The sequence below is a fragment of the Cynocephalus volans genome, chromosome 10 (genome assembly GCF_027409185.1).
Source record: "Cynocephalus volans isolate mCynVol1 chromosome 10, mCynVol1.pri, whole genome shotgun sequence".
In the NCBI taxonomy this organism is placed as follows: Eukaryota; Metazoa; Chordata; class Mammalia; order Dermoptera; family Cynocephalidae; genus Cynocephalus; species Cynocephalus volans.
Window position 1 is genome coordinate 37588352 of NC_084469.1, and position 18503 is coordinate 37606854.

Sequence of the window (18503 nt, forward strand, 5' to 3'; positions counted from 1 at the left end):
TTAAAAACAATAAATGCTATTTTAAAATATCTTATGCAGATGAATTTACAATTTCAAATCATTTTACTGAGTTCACATTAGCCTGCCAACGCACAGGGGTGTTTTACTAGTATTCAGCAAATACTGTTATACCTAAGGTATCAGCTGCCTCATGAACAGCCAAATCCATTAAGTACTTTCATGCCTACTGCACTGACGGGATTCTTACAATTTTCAAATAAACAGAATTTCTTAAAATATTAATTCCATTGAAGAGTTCCGTGAAAACACCCTAACCCACCCAGGTAAAGATCTGCAGGTGATACTCCATTGAAAGGTGGCCTTTGGTCTAATGTTCTCCCAACTGAGCTATTTTAGCTACAGTGAAAGGGGGCCTTTGTTGTGACTTCCCAAGACTCACAATTGAAAGGCTGTCCCACTGGCACATGGAACACTGTTTTGGTTGGATCCACATGGTCATCATAAGCACTCTATAGCAGTGGAACAAGCAAGGACCTGACAGAAACTGGGACCTGAATTTTACAACCTAATTCTCAGCTTAATCCTCATACATAAATAGGGAGATTTGGACAACATCACCTCTGCAGCTCCCTTCCCTGCTTCTAACATGCTGATGCTAAGCCTTTAAACTTGACACTGGAATCAAGAGCAAATAAAGGTTTCTTCAAAAGCTGCTGTCCCCTTTCTACAGCAGCTCTGACCTGCAACAGCTGAGAATGAACACTAAATTTTATCTACGAGCAAGCTTGCTACAAAGTGATCCACACAAATGTTTTGTGGCTTAAAACAGACCATCTTTGTTAATTTTGGCATTTCAGATACTTAGTATTTCTCATGTTACACGAGACTAGTCTTTTAGTAAGTTCTTCACTTTCTTGAGAAGCTTCCTGAGAAAGTCATTCCAAACCAACTACTTCTGAGTTTAAGTTTATATAAATTAAATCTTGCGGTTGTTTATAAAGGAACCTATCCAAAGAAAGACTGGTTATTATACTGGCTTGCTCAGGCTGCCTTAACAAAATACAGAGAGGGGGTGGCTTAAACAGAAATTTATTTTCTCACAGTTCTCTAGGCTAGAAGTCTGAGATTAAGATGTCATCAGCAGGGTTGTTTTTTTCTGGAGGCCTCTCTCCCCAGCTTATAGGTGGCCATCTTCTCTGTGTCTTCACATGGTCTTCTCGCTGTGCGTTATCTGTGTCCTAATAATCTCCTATTCTTATAAGGACACCAGCCATACTATATTAGGGCTCATCCTAACAGCTTCATTTTAATTTAATTTTTTCTTTAAAGACCCTATCTTCAAGAACAGTGAAGTGACATTCTGAAGTACTGGGTTAGAACTTCAACTTATGAATTTGGGGAACACAATACAGCTACAGCCTAGAACTGCTATGGACTTTGATTTTTCTTTTTCACATACTTTTACATAAATACTTCTATTAGTTTTAATATAAGTAAGTACTAAGCTAATTTAAAAAACAAAGGACAGGCCTATATCATATGCATGTAAAAATATAACTGATGTGTAAAAAAGAATCTGTTTTCCTAAGTATTACACTTATTGCATCTTAGGATTTATTGAATAATGTCCAAAGAACTTTGCCTTAGGGCAGCAGCTTCAAGTAGAAAAAGGTGACAGTCAAGCTCAGGAACCCAGGGAAGTTAAATTTAGAAACAAAAAGCCAAGATGCATCCTATCACTCGTTATTATTTTCTAGAACAGCTAACTGACGCAGCAAAAGATGGGTCAAGTTGTTACTACTTCCCCACAAAACAGTTCCTCAAGGTATGACCACCAGCATCTGTCATCTGGGGTATCTGTTATGAATGCAGGTCTCTGCATCCTACTCCAGACTCAGTGCATCCAGCTTTGGGCCGGGAGACCTGCACTGTAACAAGCAGCCACCTCCCTGCCCATCGAGTCATGAGTCTCTGCCCTTGGGCTGTGTGCTGCCATCTGTGCACCCACTCAGCATCCATGAGAAAGGCCATGCTTATCTGAGTTGTAAAACTTTATTTTGCCCAAAGTGCAATCCAGAATATGCAGAAAAGTACTCTGTGTCACACTCATAATCAATACCACCGACTTCCATTGGTGTGCCATCAAAAGCTTACAAATCAGTTAGCTAAAAATCACATAAAAGGCACCTAGAGAAACCAAATTAACAGTTTCTCCCAGCAATAGATTTCCTCTTCATTAGTCTCATGTACACCTGCTGACAGGGGAATGAAATGCAAACCTGACAATAATATTCATTAACAAGGAAGACTTCATTCATGCTTTCAAGTATAATGATTAACTCTGGATGGCAGGAAGCCTAATTCAACTGTTACTAGCCACCAGGAACTCAGAACAGCAAAGAACTCAAGTAGAGGAAAGCAAGGGCTCTATGAAAATTACACCCTTTCTGTGAAATTCAGTCCCACAACCTGTGTGAGCAAGGGTCCAAGGCAATGGAGAGGCAGTGAAGCTGCTCCCTGGGCCCTGCTCATGAGGGCCCTGCACGGCTGTGCCTCCCGCTGCTGCATCCTGCCGCTGGGAGGTCTGCTCTGCAGTGGCTCCACTTTAACTTGGTCCTCCAGTCTCATGACGGCTGTTTGGGAGATGCTTGGTTGTCATCTTTACATTTCCAAGAATTGATCTTGGCTAAAGCCAAGGGTAACATACCCGTCCAAAATATAGATGTCCTCATGGTAAGAAGGCCATTCTGTAGTTTGCACATATATATACACACATTGGCTCTAACGGGAGACAAAGTTTCCTTCCTCTTTAGCAAGAGAATATTGCATCCAACAATGCTGCTTTGGCTACCTCTTTTTCCTGTGCGCCCTCATGTGTGCAGCAATTGAACCAGCTATTTCTGCGTTCTTCTTGTTCTGGCCAAAATAATCTAGAAACTCACCATCTGGTCCAATCAAGTACATTATTATTGTATGATCCACCTGCAGAGAAAAGGGGTTGTGGGGAGGGGTTATGACAAAAAGATTAACAAAATAAGCTGCTTATTTTACCTGAATAAATGCTGCAGGATAAGAGAACTTTACATTAATGCCGAAATAATCTTTGCTATTATTTGTGGAATGGGCCTAATCCTATTATAGCAAATTCACAGAGACAGACTGTCTAAAATCTTTTGTGTTCCAGAAATTTGCACTGCCTATTGCTTGTACTATCAGCTAAAACTTGGAATTCTTTCGGTTCAACCCTAAACACACTCATACCCTTAACATACTCATACAACTTTTAACCCACACAATCTCTGAGAAAAGAATCCACCTTCTAAGAAATGGCCGTTGCTGGCCTTCATAAAACAGCGAATGCCTATAGAACACAATGCTTGTTTGGAAACACCTTACATTTTGAGTAAAATATCTGACCCCTTAATCATAAAGAGATGTCACATGGAATTACAAGTGTTGGTGAGAAATTACTTTCTTTAATAAGTTCATGGGTATATTCTAGAATTGGTTCTCATTCATTACTGCCTAAATTCTGCTTACCATGTTTTATGAGAAGAAACAGAAAACTAACAAATAGTTTAATTATATAATTTATAAATTCTAATACAATATTTAGCCCTGATATTAGTAACTCAAACAGAAACAAACAAACAAAAAAACATGTTTTTCTCCTCTAGGGAATTTTTATATGCCACACTGAACAATCTTATCTGAAACAAATCACCTGGAAACTCGTCAGGAGCAATAAATGCTAAATCCCCAAGGAGTCATCTTAAATTCATTATCCATTTTCCTGGCAAAGTTCTTAAAACATTCCAAGCTCTAACTTAAATTTAGATTAGGCATCAATTTTTTTAGATAGATGCTTCCACAAAATCCAATTTTAAATGAGCAAAAGACTTGGCACCAAGTCATTGGAATTTATTGCAGACTTGATTGCTATTTGGCAAGACAGAAAGGAATGTGAACACACATACCAAACTGGAGACACTCCCCAAATATACCCCAACACACATTATATGTCTGTGAGGTTATATATTTTTTTATAAACACACATGCATAAGGAGATAGCAAATGGAAAAATGGAAAGAGCCACTTGTCTCCCCACATAACGGAAGAATGTACACCAAGAGAGCTCCAACAGCTGGTGATTTCATGTGTCGTGGGACAAGACAGGGGGTTTACGTTTCTCCAGAGTTGACACAGAAATCAGAATTAAGTCTCTTGTTCTCTCTTCAAGCCCTACTCTGTAACTCACACTTCCCTTTCCCCCTCTTTTTCTTCTACTCCTTCTCCCTTAAAAAAACAGAATTGTAGTGTGTTGGACTTACTTCTAAGTGTTCTTAATAAAAATTACTTTCTGGTATGTAATAAAAACTGAATATTGTTCTATCCATATCTGTCAAACATGGCAGTGTTCACTTCTCAATATTCATTTGGGCTGTGAACAGAGTTCTTCAAAGTTCTAGAAGTTACTAGTATAGAAAAAGGAACTGGCATTTACTGACTAGCTCTTTCACATGTCATCTGAACCCATGAGACAAGTCTCATCCTCCTCTACAAACAATAAAACAGGCCGGGGCAGGTAAGTTATATAGTTAGTAAGACCAGACCCAACCTTAGAACCTAGGATGTGTTCAGTTCCAAAGTCCACAATCTTTTCTTATCACCATGTTGCCACTATGCTAATTCCACTGGAGATCGGCAACTCAGCTTTCCTAATGTGAAAGTTCTTTTTTAATATAAATTTTTATTTTTTGAAATGATAATACACACACACTAAAAAAAAAAAATCCTGGGCCGGCCCGTGGCTCACTCGGGAGAGTGCAGTGCTGATAACACCAAGGTTCGGATCCCTATATAGGGATGTCCGGTTAGCTCACTGGGTGAGCGTGGTGCTGACAACACCAAGTCAAAGGTTAAGATGCTGTTACTGGTCATCTTTAAAAAAAAAAAATCCAGTAAATTTATGCAATGAAAACCTTCCTCCTATTCTGAACTCCCACAGTCCCTCAGAGGGAACCACTGCCACCCGTTCCTTCTGTATTCTTCCAGAAAAATTCTCATTTGTTAGTGGACATTAGTATATACCCACTACCACCTTTTCTTTTTATACACAGATAACAAAATGCTATACTTGCTTTCTCGTTTAACAACATATGGACATTGTTCTATATATCAGTACAAATACAGTAGCTTCTTTTAAAAATGGTTGCTTGGTTTTCAGTCTTTTCTCTTTACAAACAATGTTGTAGGGTCTACTGTAAGATATATTCCAAAAAGTAGAATCCTTGACCAAAAAAGTATTCTACTTTAAATGTTGATAGCTGAATTGCTCTCTGAAGAGTGTCTATTAGTTTAATTCCTATCAACAATGCATGAAAACGTGTTGTTCCAAATTCACTCCAACCATGTATTTCTGGTTTTCCAAATTAGATTTTTATAATACTTGACAAAGTATTTTCAAACTTTCTGACCTTTGCTGAACTAGTAGGTGAAAAAATCCCAACTTATTATATAATTCAAATTTCTTTAATTAAGAAATGGAACATCTTTTCTTAGGTTTGAAAGCCACTTGTAAGGGCTGGCCTGTGGCTCACTCAGGAGAGTGCAGTGCTGCTAACACCAAGGCCATGGGTTCAGATCCTGTATAGGGATGGCCGGTTAGCTCACTTGGGAGAGCATGGTGCTGACAATACCAAGTCAAGGGTTAAGACCCCCTTACCAGTCACCTTTTTTTTTTAAAAAAAGAAAGCCACTTGTCTTCTAATACTTACATAATAATGTAATACGTAGGTACTTCAAAAAGTTCATGGACAAATACGACTGAAAGATAATATAAATCTTTCCATGAACTTTCTGAAGTACCCTCATATTATATGTATAATGCAATAATGTGCAGATCAAGCTTTCTGTGAAATCCCAAATGTTTGGCATGCTGGTTTACATATATTATCAGTCTGAAAATTCCACTAGTATTCAAAAGCCAGAAGTTTACCTTTTGATGCTGTTGTTTTGAGATTAAGAAAACCTCATTCCATCTCAAGGTCAACCTTTAAGGCACTTCCTTACTCCTTGAAGCTCCTTAAATTTTTTTTTTTTAAAGATGACCAGTAAGGGGATCTTAACCCTTGATTTGGTGTTGTCAGCACCACACTCTCCCAAGTGAGCTAACCAGCCATCCCTATGTAGGGATCCAAACCCGTGGCCTTGGTATTAACACCACACTCTCCCAAGCGAGCCACGGGCTGAACCTAGGTACTTAAATCTTAATAAGTTTCCCAAAAAGTCTTGTGGATGAAAATGTGTGACTTCAAGGGACAGAAGTTACATTAATGACAAACCTAACAAGCTGGAGAGTGCCTCCCCCTAGTGGTTGATTTAGCAAATGTGCAGCAAAGAACTCCCCATTGATTCTTATCAAAAGGTCAAATTCTTATGGCGGTAAACCAGTATTTCTTAAAATATGATGTACGATATATTCTAGAGGTTACAAAAAGTCTCTGAACTGTGGGGTTGGGGCTACCAGAGAGGGCCCCCACTAGGACAACACTTAGTGAAGCTGTAGGGGCAGGGCTGCCCTCAAGACCCCAGGCCTGTAGTGACACCAGCCCGGGAAAGCCGCAGGCATGGACACCAACTGGTTAGAGTTCAGTGTGTGCTGTGCCTGGCTAAACCATAAAGACGGGGGGACCCAATCCTTGCCCCAGTTTCTCCAGGAAGAGGGACATGAAGTCAAAGAAGATTATTCTCAAGCCTCAAGATTTAACGTTTGCCTTGGGTTTTGGACTTACTTGGGAACTGTTATTCCTTTCTTCTTTACTATATATTTACACTTTAATTTGTAAGATTAAAAAAATTAATACCCATATTCTGAATTATATGCATCACATCTTAGAGCTGAGTACAAATTTTAGGGCCCAAACCTGCGTTTGGTTTGTGCTCATGATCTCACTGGCAGCCAGCTGTACACTACGGGCTATAGACAGACAGCATGGAAATGATGCATCCTTGCTGGGTCAAGACCAATCAGTCAAGGCAAACTATACAATCAAAGGTTTCAAAGTATTTTAAGTAGAAAGACGTGGAGGAGCAATTGATAGTATAGTTGGGCATCTGATAACAGTCTGACCTAAATCCCATTCCTTTGGTGGGCAGTGCATTGGTTTCAGCAAAATATCTATCACTTTAAGAATGTTTTAAATTTGAGTTTTAGAAGAGGTTTAGTTTTATCTGTAAAATTCCTGTTTGATTTTAGAGTCATGACCTATAAGTACAAGACTAAGGAGTGTTATCTAGTTTAGAATTGCATATACTAAAACAATTTAATGTAACTCATCTAATGCTGGAAGTCAGATCAGCCCATCTGCTTCAGCTGTCATCTTTAGTTAAACCTCAAAACCAGTTAATACAACTCTCCACAGAAACAGTAAAGCAGTTGGAAAAGCTCCTCTTTTTCCAGGGCTTCCTCTCTTGGCTGTTGCTCCCCTGTGCTCTTCTCTCATTCTTCTGCTGCTGCTTTTGCAGCGAGAGGGAACCAGGGTAGGTCCCTCTCCTTTCCTAAACTTAAGGGTGAAGGAAAAAATGCTCATTTTTCTCTTTTTCACCCATGAATCCAAGTTCCCCTAACTCTATGAGGCACCAAACCTGGAAGGTATGATTAATGTGTGGGCTTAATTAAGGCAAAGGGGCCAGAAATCTGCTTTTACAGGCCACAAGCTACAGGGGCCCACAGTGTGCTGCAGGTTCAAAGGTGACAGAAAAAGCACAGTGGGCTGTAGAGACAAAGCACTGCAGTAAGCTGTCCCCTCTGCTGTGACCCCTGGGCCATGGGTAGCTGGCGGATCAGTGATTCAGGGTCTTGGCCATTTTTCTGTCCACAAAACCAGCTTTGCAGCTGGCAAGGCTCTTATGATGAATCATTTTGTCCAACCAGTATTATTGAGAAACCAGGATGACAACTGAGGAAAAACCTGAAATACTACTAAAACACAATGTCAACTTTTAATATGATAGAAAAAAATGTACATATTGAAAAGAGAATCGAGTGGGTAGGGATGGTGCTTATGCCCTTTGTTGGTGCTTCACTGTGAAACTCCAGATAAGGAACACAGTAACTTGGCCTTAGCTTCTAGGGCAGTGTTGATGAATGTGAAGATAGATCTTTAATGCAAAAGCTACAGAAGTACAACTTAGAATTTCTGTTCCTCATCATTAAAAAGCATATATTAAACGCCTAATTGTGTAAGGCATAGAGTTGCTATGGAAATAGACCTTCTGATACCTTCTGATAGATTTCACCTTTTCTCTTGCTTTTCAGAATTCTCATTCAACCTAAAAATGCAGTTCCCCATGGCGTAAAACTGCTTCTCAAAAGGAGCATATTTCTTATATTCTTTCATTAGGGACAGGGAAAACCAAAACAATGTTTTCATACTAATATAAGCCCTGCCACAGAATGATGGCTTCTCTTTATTTCCAACATGGAATCCAAGTTTCATATTCTATTGAATATAAGGTATCACTGATTTTATATTGCCCCATAATTCTGTGTGCCACTAGAAAAGAAAATCAGGCAATTAAGTTATGAGAACAGTGAGTATAAATTAAACAAGTATCCTTAAAACAAATGCTTCTACTATCCTTTCAAATATCTAAAATTCCTAAGGCTATAACCTTAGGTTTCCTTCCATGTCTGAAGCATTTAGAGCTGTATGAATATTTGGTTGAAAACCTGAGCATTCACTTACAATGTAGTCCTCATCTTCGTCCTTGGGGCCGGGGCTGTAATACACTCTGTATGCTCTGGCCACTTGATCAATTTCTTCTTTTGTGCCAGTCAAGCCAACCAGTTTGGGAGAAAATTCTAAATTACAAATCAGAAAGAGAATGAAAAATGAGAAGTAAGCAAAACAGCCACCCCTACTTCAAAAAACAGTTATCAATTATAAAGCAGGCCTCTTGCCACTTTCTTCCCTACGGGTCCCCTAGCATTTCCTAATGATTCAAAGGAAAAGAAATTCACATAAAGCAAATGAAAATTCTCTTATGTGACATATAATTCAATTCCTTTTATCTAGTAAGGATCTGAAGGAAATACATTCTAATTATTTAAATCACATTTGTAACTAATTTAGTTGGCTTAAAATACATGTAGTCCTGAGATATGCTGAAATATAAAAATATTATCATAAATTAAGTACTATAGTTTTTCACTGTATCATGAGAAAAACAGTTGCTTCACAATTAGTTTATACCTGGCCAAAATATCTGTATCTTGTTCTCCAGCATATAATCTCAATATATGATCAGGTTCTACTTTTAACTTCTGATAAAGAACTGGACAATTAATACTCACCATTCCAAAACAGCAATTATAACAAAGTTCAGGGCTAAGGGCAAATCATTCAGAGAACGTATTCGTTAAGTTTCTGGAATTTATGTAAGTAAGCTGGTGAAAATCACTTAAAACATCTGAATTCATAAGACTACTGAAATGATAGCCCAGCATTTAATAGCAGTTCTTGCTTCCATAGGTACAGAAGCCTATTTTCATTCCTTTGACTAATTCATTCTAAATTGAGAAACTGTTCAGTTACTGAAAGAGCAGGATGGCTTTTCTCTTCCATTCTCTGAGTAAATGAAGAAAAAGGTGAGTGAAACCTTACGTAGCTACACACACAAACTTTTTTTTTTTAAAACTGAATTGCCAAACTGTAATATTTCTCCAAATACCAACTTAAATTTTTTAAAAAATCCCCTCAAAGTGCAACTAGTAATAATTATATTATCAATCACTGTACATATGTGGTGTTAAAAAAATTACCAAAAGTTTTAGTATTTCAGTTAAGTACAGTAACTCAGATATCTACTCATTTGGGGATATAATGGTTTGGTTTAATGTCTAATAAAAATAACTGCCAATATAACACATGTTTAGATTGGAGATTGTATATTACCCAATGAGTTCATAAATACCTGGTTTTCACTGCTTTAGGAAATAACTATGTTATTGCCCAAATTTCTGACAAATGTGCAATTGTGGACATAAATTCTGCTTAAACATATAAGATAGAAACCCTGAACTTCAAGAAGAAAACATAAACGTTTGTAACCTTGGGTTAGGCAAACTAAACACACTATATATAAAAAAAACAGATAAATTTGGACTTCATCAAAATTGGCAGCTGGGTGGTTCAGGGATTTGTGCCCTTGACTCTGGCATTACCAGCATAATGCTCTACGAAGTGAGCTAACTGGCCAGCCCTTATTTATTTATTTATTTATTTATTTATCTTGGTGGCTAGCTGGTAAGACTTCATCAAATTTGAAAATTGTTCTTCAAAAGACACTGTTAAGAAAACAAAATGACAAGCCATAGACTGGGAGAAAATATTTGCAAATCATAAACCTGATTTGCAAAGGCCAAATTCAAATCCTTCCACTATGACAAAATAAAAACAGCACTGCACCAATTGAGAAACCTGTTTCTTAATTATTTCCTTACTAACCACAGTCACAACTCTGAGCTACATCTTTTTATTTGCCTGTAAAATTGGTGATAATACCATTTCTCCTGCCTATTTCAACAGGCACTGTAAGGTTCAAATGAGTTGGTATTTCAAAAACTATTAAGGGCTAAATAGACATAAAGTGTTATTAATAAAACACACCTTTCACATAATTTGCGATGGCTTCTTTTGTGTCCCTCTCTGGGTCAATGGTGATGAAAAGCGGAGTTAAATTTGGCAGACTTGGAATGCTATCTGAAAGAAAGTTCAAATTAGTATTCACACCCTAAGTGAAAAGATAAAGGAAACAAGCAATGGCAGGACAGCATAGTAAGTGCTACAGCAAAGTGTTAAGAAAACAGAGGGACATCTAACATTTGGGTGGAGAGGAAAAGGAAGGGAATGGGATGGCCTCTAGGAGGAGAGATCCATATATTATCTGTGGAGGAATCAGATAAATATACTATCAAACACCTGCACAGGTACATTAATGTTATTACTCCAGATCACATCATGTGGATATTTTATCTCCTGATCCAATGCAATGTTTGTAGTTTTTTTCCCCCACCACATCTCAAGGGCAAGGTAAACTATTAATAAGGACTGAATACCCTGAAACAATTAATTTCAGGAAGGAGGCACCCTTCCTTCTAATTTGTACTAATAAATACCACTGACTGCATATCACAGACCATGCCACAGATTTCCTAGTCTAACCATCACGGTCACAAGGGAAAAGGCAACGGCAGTGTTGGTGATAGAAGGCTATAAGAAAGGAAGGGACACAAAAGCAGATTCAAGGGAGACTCAGACCACACTGATATTTTTAAGCAATCTAACAGTCAGCATTAAAACAAGCTTCCTTCAGTAGAGAATAAGGTCACAGGATTAGAAGCAACAAACAAGCCAAATGCTAAGATTTTACATACCCACAGACCACATGATTACAATGCCCCACCTACCAGTAATTAATATAAAAAATGTTAAATACATAGTAACATTAAGAACATTAAGTAAACATTTGTACAGTTAATTTGTACAGTTAATGACGGCTTTCTTACCTATTTCATCCACGACTTGAATCATCTTTTCCAGTTCTTCTGGACAGATATCAGGGCAATGAGTGAAACCAAAATAAATCAATACCCACTGACCCTGGTAGTCCTTGTCAGTTTTGGGCTCCCCCGTATGAGTCGTGAGAGAAAATGGACCCCCAAGTAAAGGCTTTCCAAGGCTTCGATGCCGTTCCTTCTCTAGCTCTGAAAGAGACACAAACATACATACCAAAAAAAAAAAAAAAAAAGAAAAGCATTACCACAGGTACTCAAATGGCTGATATATGGTCAGTACTCTACTAATGACTGTGGGTGCACAAAAAGTGGAAGAAATTGTTTCAGTTTTCAAGAAGCTAAAAAAATCTTTTAAGAAAAATAAGCATAAAACATTAAACAAAATCAAATTAAATGCTATGGTATGTAGTAAGTACTATAAGAAAACAAAGTAGCAAAAATATTTCTTCCCTTTCTGAAATAATTCAGTCCTAAGCCATCCTGGACGTGGGGGAAGGGTCACAGTGGCTCAGAGCAGAATGTTTAAGCCCAAGCGGAGTGAGGTGGGGGCCTGGCATAGGAAGTCTGAGCTTGACTGTGCAGCTGCATAAGGAGGGGGCAGAGTGATGGGACTTTACAGGGGATTGATCAAATGATAAAATATATTATAAGATAGTCACAAATGGAAAGGGAGTTAGAACTACGGAAAGTACTGGAAAGGAATCAAAGGTACTGGTGTGAACTTATGGTTTCAATATATACAGATACAGAAATATAGATGTAAATACATATATCTATTTACTAGCTCTGCCCACTGAGAGGACCTGGGGACAGACATACCCTAATAGCCATAAGCCCTATTGACTTCTAAGTACCATTCTCCAACTAAAGGAAGGGATTTTTGAAGAAATGGCTGATAGCAGGGCAGAAGCAAAGAAAACGCAAGATGAGTCCGGAATTTCTTGTGGTAAAAATAAGGAAGAACCTAAAGAATATTGGAGACATGTCAAAAGCACAGAAAAGCCTGCTTGAATGGGTTCCCATTGGCTAATTTGGAACAACTTGAGCATCAAAATAAAGAGAATAGTAGATCACAACTCATTAAATATGTAGGAAACCTTGAGGCTACACCGACATAAATAAATGAATAAACGGTGAGTTTGATGGGGAACAGCATATGCAAATACACATATGTAAACACACATCACAAAACACATCTTGACACAACAGAGTAAGTTTTCAGTGGAGAAGCCTGAACACCTTAATCAAATGATCAAACTGAACATTATCAGTAATGGACAAAGTGGAACCATGAGGCACTTGACTAGATGCGATAAGAACACAGCGTCACTTTTGTGATATTCCCACCAATATGACCTGAATCTAATCACAAGGAAACATTAGACAAACCCAAACCAAGGGACATTCTACAAAATAATTGGCCTGTAATCTTTAAAGCCGTCTAAGTAATGAAAGTCAGGTAAAGACTGAGAAATTGTTACAAACTGAAGGAGACTAAAGAGAGAAGTAGGTACAAGATGTGGTTCTGAACTGGATCCTTTTGCTATAAGAAACATCAAATAGCAAAACTTGAAGATTGGATCATACTCAAAACAGACTGTCCTAAAGATTAATTAATTTTCTGATTTTGATGGTTGTATTGTGATCGTGTTACAGAATGTCCTTGTTTGTAGGAAATACACAATAAAGTATTTGGAGATGATAAGGCATTATATCAGCAAATATTCTCAAATATAGAAATGCTTTTAAGATTACTTCATAGTATATTTTAAAAATAAAACAAATATTATTGTAAATGATATTTCAAACTAAAGTCAAAAGAAACTTGCATATTCTAGAACTGTCTCTGCCACTACTTTCCTAGCTTTTCAGTTTCTTTGTGAAACTAAAGGAACTCACTGCTAATCGAGATAGGAAAATATTATCAATAAAATTATTGCTTGTTATGCAAAAAGTACTGATATATATATCAGTACAAAACTTATATTGCTAACATTCTAAAGCCTATGAATTCTCACTCTCAGCTTTAAACATTACTCTCTGTATAACAGCATCAAGAGACTCCAAGGTTGAAAATCAAATCAGATTTAAGTAATATTTTAAAGATTTACCTGAAACTTTTAAACCAAATCTTAAAAGTATTGAAATATTCACTAAAATGTAACGTTCATGTAGGGCTGGCCAGTTAGCTCAGTTGGTTAGAGTGCAGTGTTATAATACCAAGGTGGAGTTCAGCACTCATTCATGACAAAGACCCTCTATAAGTTAGGTATAGAGGGAAAGTATCTCAACATAATTAAAGCCATATATGCCAAACCCACTGCCAATATCATCCTGAATGGGGAAAAGCTGAAAGCTTTTCCTTTAAGAACAGGAACTAGACAAGGATGCCCACTCTCACCACTCCTATTCAACATAGTGTTGGAAGTACTAGCCAGAGCAATCAGAGAAGAGAAGGAAATAAAGGGCATCCAGATTGGAAAAGATGAAGTCAAACTGTCCCTGTTTGCAGATGACATGATCCTATATATCGAACAGCCTAAAACCTCTACAAAAAAACTGTTGGAATTGATAAATGATTTCAGCACAGTAGCAGGATACAAAATCAACACACAAAAATCAGTCGCATTTCTTTTCTCCAATAGTGAACATGCAGAAAGAGAAGTCAAGAAAGCCTGCCCATTTACAATAGCCACCAAAAAAATAAAATACTTAGGAATTGAGTTAACCAAGGATGTGAAAAATCTCTATAATGAGAACTACAAACCACTGCTGAGAGAAACTAGAGAGGATACAAGAAGATGGAAAGATATTCCATGCTCTTGGATTGGAAGAATCAACATAGTGAAAATGTCCATACTACCCAAAGTGATATACAAATTCAATGCAATCCCCATCAAAATTCCAAAGACATTTTTCTCAGAAATGGAAAAAACTATTCAGACATTTATATGGAACAATAAAAGACCACCAATAGCCAAAGCAATGCTCAGCAAGAAAAATAAAGCTGGAGGCATAACACTACCTGACTTTAAGCTATACTACAAAGCTATAATAACCAAAACAGTATGGTACTGGCATAAAAACAGACACACTGACCAATGGAATAGAATAGAGAATCCAGAAATCAACCCACACACTTACTGCCATCTGATCTTTGACAAAGGCACCAAGCCTATTCACTGGGGAAGGGACTGCCTCTTCAGCAAGTGGTGCTGGGATAACTGGATATCGATATGCAGGAGAATGAAACTAGATCCATACCTCTCACCGTATACTAAAATCAACTCAAAATGGATTAAGGATTTAAATATACACCCTGAGACAATAAAACTTCTTAAAGAAAACATAGGAGAAACACTTCAGGAAATAGGACTGGGCACAGACTTCATGAATACGACCCCAAAAGCACGGGCAACCAAAGGAAAAATAAACAAATGGGATTATATCAAACTAAAAAGCTTCTGCACAGCAAAAGAAACAATTCACAGAGTTAAAAGACAACCAACAGAGTGGGAGAAAATATTTGCAAAATATACATCTGACAAAGGATTAATATCCAGAATATATAAGGAACTCAAACAACTTTACAAGAAGAAAACAAGCAACCCAATTAAAAAATGGGCAAAAGAGCTAAGTAGGCATTTCTCTAAGGAAGATATCCAAATGGCCAACAGACATATGAAAAAATGCTCAATATCACTCAGCATCCGGGAAATGCAAATCAAAACCACATTGAGACACCATCTAACCCCAGTTAGGATGGCTAAAATCCAAAAGACTATGAACGATAAATGCTGGCGAGGCTGCGGAGAAAAAGGAACTCTCATACATTGTTGGTGGGACTGCAAAATGGTGCAGCCTCTATGGAAAATGGTATGGAGGTTCCTCAAACAATTGCAGATAGATCTACCATACGACCCAGCTATCCCACTGTTGGGAATATACCCAGAGGAATGGAAATCATCAAGTCGAAGGTATACCTGTTCCCCAATGTTCATCGCAGCACTCTTTACAATAGCCAAGAGTTGGAACCAGCCCAAATGCCCATCATCAGATGAGTGGATACGGAAAATGTGGTACATCTACACGATGGAATACTACTCAGCTATAAAAACGAATGAAATACTGCCATTTGCAACAACATGGATGGACCTTGAGAGAATTATATTAAGTGAAACAAGTCAGGCACAGAAAGAGAAATACCACATGTTCTCACTTATTGGTGGGAGCTAAAAATTAATATATAAATTCACACACACACACACACACACACACACACAAACCGGGGGGAGGGGGGGAAGAAGATATAACAACCACAATTATTTGAAGTTGATACGACAAGCAAACAGAAAGGACATTGTTGGGGGGGAGGGGGGAGGGAAAAGGGAGGGAGGTTTTGGTGATGGGGAGCAATAATCAGCTACAATGTATATCGACAAAATAAAATTTAAAATAAATAAATAAATAAATAAAATCTTAGACTTCAAAAAAATTTAAAAAAAATAAAAAATAAAAATAAATAATACCAAGGTGAAGAGTTCGGATCCCCGTACTGGCCAGGTGCCACCCCCCCCCCCCCCGCAAACAAAGTTAATGTAAACAATTTCTAAACACTTCAAGATGCTAATTCAGGCAGAGCCTGGCATTCCCCAATGAGGCTCTCCATAAACCATGGTCAGCCACTGTCCTTCCCCTCTTCTGATACCCACTGGTTTGCCGTATCTGTTCACACTGTTCCCTATGCCAGACTTCCAGGAAGCCATCTCAAATCCCAAGCACCCTCACAGCACCCCGACCTTCCGTCTGGTCTGGCAGAACCTTATCTAGTGAAATCCTTTACTTCTGTGTCTGTTTTTCTGTCATGTGCACCTCAAGGGCTGGACTGCATCTTAGCCAGCACTGTACCCTCTGGACTTCACACTGCCCACCTGCAAATCTGTCCACAGTGTAAATCTTTTAATATTGTTAGATAGTAGCTTCCTGGATTGGATCCTGGAAGAGATAAAAGACACTAATGGAAAAACTGGTGAAATCCAAATAATCTCTATAGTTAATTGTTTTGTACCTATTTTAATTTCTTAGTTTTGATAAATGTGCCATGGTTATGTAAGATGTTAATATTAGGGAAAGTTGGGTAAAATGTATGTGGAAACTCTCTACGGTGAAAGGTATATGGAAACTCTTTATATCATCTTTCCAGCCCTTCTGTAAATCTAAAATTATTTCAAAATAAAAAGTTTAGGACCCACAACAGAAAAGATGCTAGTACACAGCCAGGAAAGATTTTATTCAGAGCTGACCAGATGACATCTACTTACTCTCTGCCTTTTCTTTCTTGAAGTACTTCATTCCAGCCAATAAAGCTCCTCCAATAGCAAACGTGATTGCTAAAGACTTCCAGGAAACAGGCTATTGGGGCAGAGATTACAAAAATAAAAATTCTACTGTGATGCAAACATTTAACCATACCAGATTTATTATACTAGTTTTTAATATGCATACACAGAAGCCAACATCTTGTTAAACATGCAGAATATTTCAGGTTACTACGGAATGAGAAGAGGCTGAAAATTTCTGCGGATGCAGTTATGTCTGGGCTCCAAGAACAATTATAAAGGCACTGATTCCCATAGGAAAACTTGCTAAGTCAGTTTCTGCTCAGGTGAAAAACGACCCAGTGAAGCTAAAGGACCATGACTGTCATTATGTGTAACTCTGGCTCCAATCGCTGATTTTAAAAAAATCTAAAAAAAATCTTAAAAAAATTTAAAATCGGCTTGTGCTGATATTGAGAATATAAATAAACCACACAAAATTCGTGAGGTTAACCTAACCGTCTTCCAGAAGTACCAAAGCCAAAGTAGAAAAGCTGTCTACAAGTGGGGCTTCTTGGATTGAGTTATTTCTCTGTACTCTTTTCAAGTCCCCAAATAAGACGCTGGCCTAGGTTTAACTCATTAACCTTCATTCCCCCAGCTCCGAAAATCCATTTTTCTTACCTATTACTAGAGAGTAAATGCTCTTAAGTTCTTTTCCGGTCAGAACTAGAACCTGAGAGAAAACCAAGAAAAAGTGCTAACCCACACGCAACTAAGATGCACTTTTTGTTTCAATCTCAACGTATACACGGAAACTCTGATGAAGGGGAAGGTAAGTGACAGAAATCATAAAACTGCTCTGACTCAACAGTGGTAAACAAAGTTGAGACCTTTAATAAAGTCTGAAACTTTTTTTTTTTTTTTTTTTGGCGCAAAAGCTAACTTAAAAATCCAAGCCCGATAGGGGACGGCTCGTGGCTCACATGGGAGAGCGTGGTGCTGACAACACCAAGTCAAGGGTTAAGGTCCCCTTACCGGTCATCTTTTAGGAAGAAAAAAAAAAAAAAAAAAAAATCCAAGCCCGGGTCTAACCGTGTGGGGGGTTAGGTTCTCAGGTTCTCTCGAAGGTTGGCACTACCGGCAAGCCAGGGGAGAATTCGGGTGAAAATTCCACCGGCCACGTTGGGGACAATTTCAGGCCAGGCCGAGCGGTCTCTGAGGTTATGCCCGAGGGGGATGGGTAGGCCACCGGTGTGGCTGACAGCCGCGACGAGCACGGGAAGGGCTCCAGGCATGCACTCACCCCGGGCTTCGAGGGGCGCGTGGGGTCTCTGCTTCTCTTCGGCTCGGGCCCTGACGACCCCGGGGGTGGCGGCATCGCTGTGCTAAGGAGTCGGCCTCCCAGGCAGTTGCCAGCGAGCCCCGAAGCCCGCCGCACGTCCATCGGCCGCGCGCAGAACTGCCTCAGAAAAACTCCTGCGGTCCCCTCCGCCGGGCCCCAAAGCCAGAGTCCGCGAGGCAAGAGATGCCAAAGTGACCCACCCGGTGGCCGCATCATGCGGCCAGACCCTACCAACAGCACCGCCATGAGCTTGGGCAACCGCACCTCTTTCGCCCCGCCCCGCGACTTCCGACATGTT

General features: G+C 38.8%; 1 protein-coding gene across 1 annotated transcript; it reads right to left on the reverse strand.

The window, feature by feature from the left end:
* Positions 1-1994: 1994 nt before the first annotated feature.
* Positions 1995-18476, reverse strand: LOC134388780 (protein SCO1 homolog, mitochondrial). Its single transcript, XM_063112082.1, has 6 exons — positions 18167-18476; positions 16864-16954; positions 11534-11731; positions 10635-10727; positions 8712-8827; positions 1995-2943 (listed from the first exon to the last, which is right to left on the reverse strand). The coding sequence occupies exons 1-6, from the start codon at positions 18449-18451 to the stop codon at positions 2809-2811; spliced, it is 918 nt and encodes a 305-aa protein (XP_062968152.1). The 5' UTR covers positions 18452-18476; the 3' UTR covers positions 1995-2808.
* Positions 18477-18503: the final 27 nt, after the last annotated feature.

Excerpts from the sequence above, each read along its gene's own strand:
- LOC134388780 (XM_063112082.1), bottom strand. The coding sequence starts at position 18,451 with ATGGCGGTGCTGTTGGTAGGGTCTGGCCGCATGATGCGGCCACCGGGT. Across the intron at positions 16,955-18,166 it reads CGCGCCCCTCGAAGCCCGGG|CCTGTTTCCTGGAAGTCTTT; the intron begins GTGAGTGCATGC and ends CTGCCCCAATAG. Across the intron at positions 10,728-11,533 it reads TCAAGTCGTGGATGAAATAG|ATAGCATTCCAAGTCTGCCA; the intron begins GTAAGAAAGCCG and ends ACTTTCTTTCAG.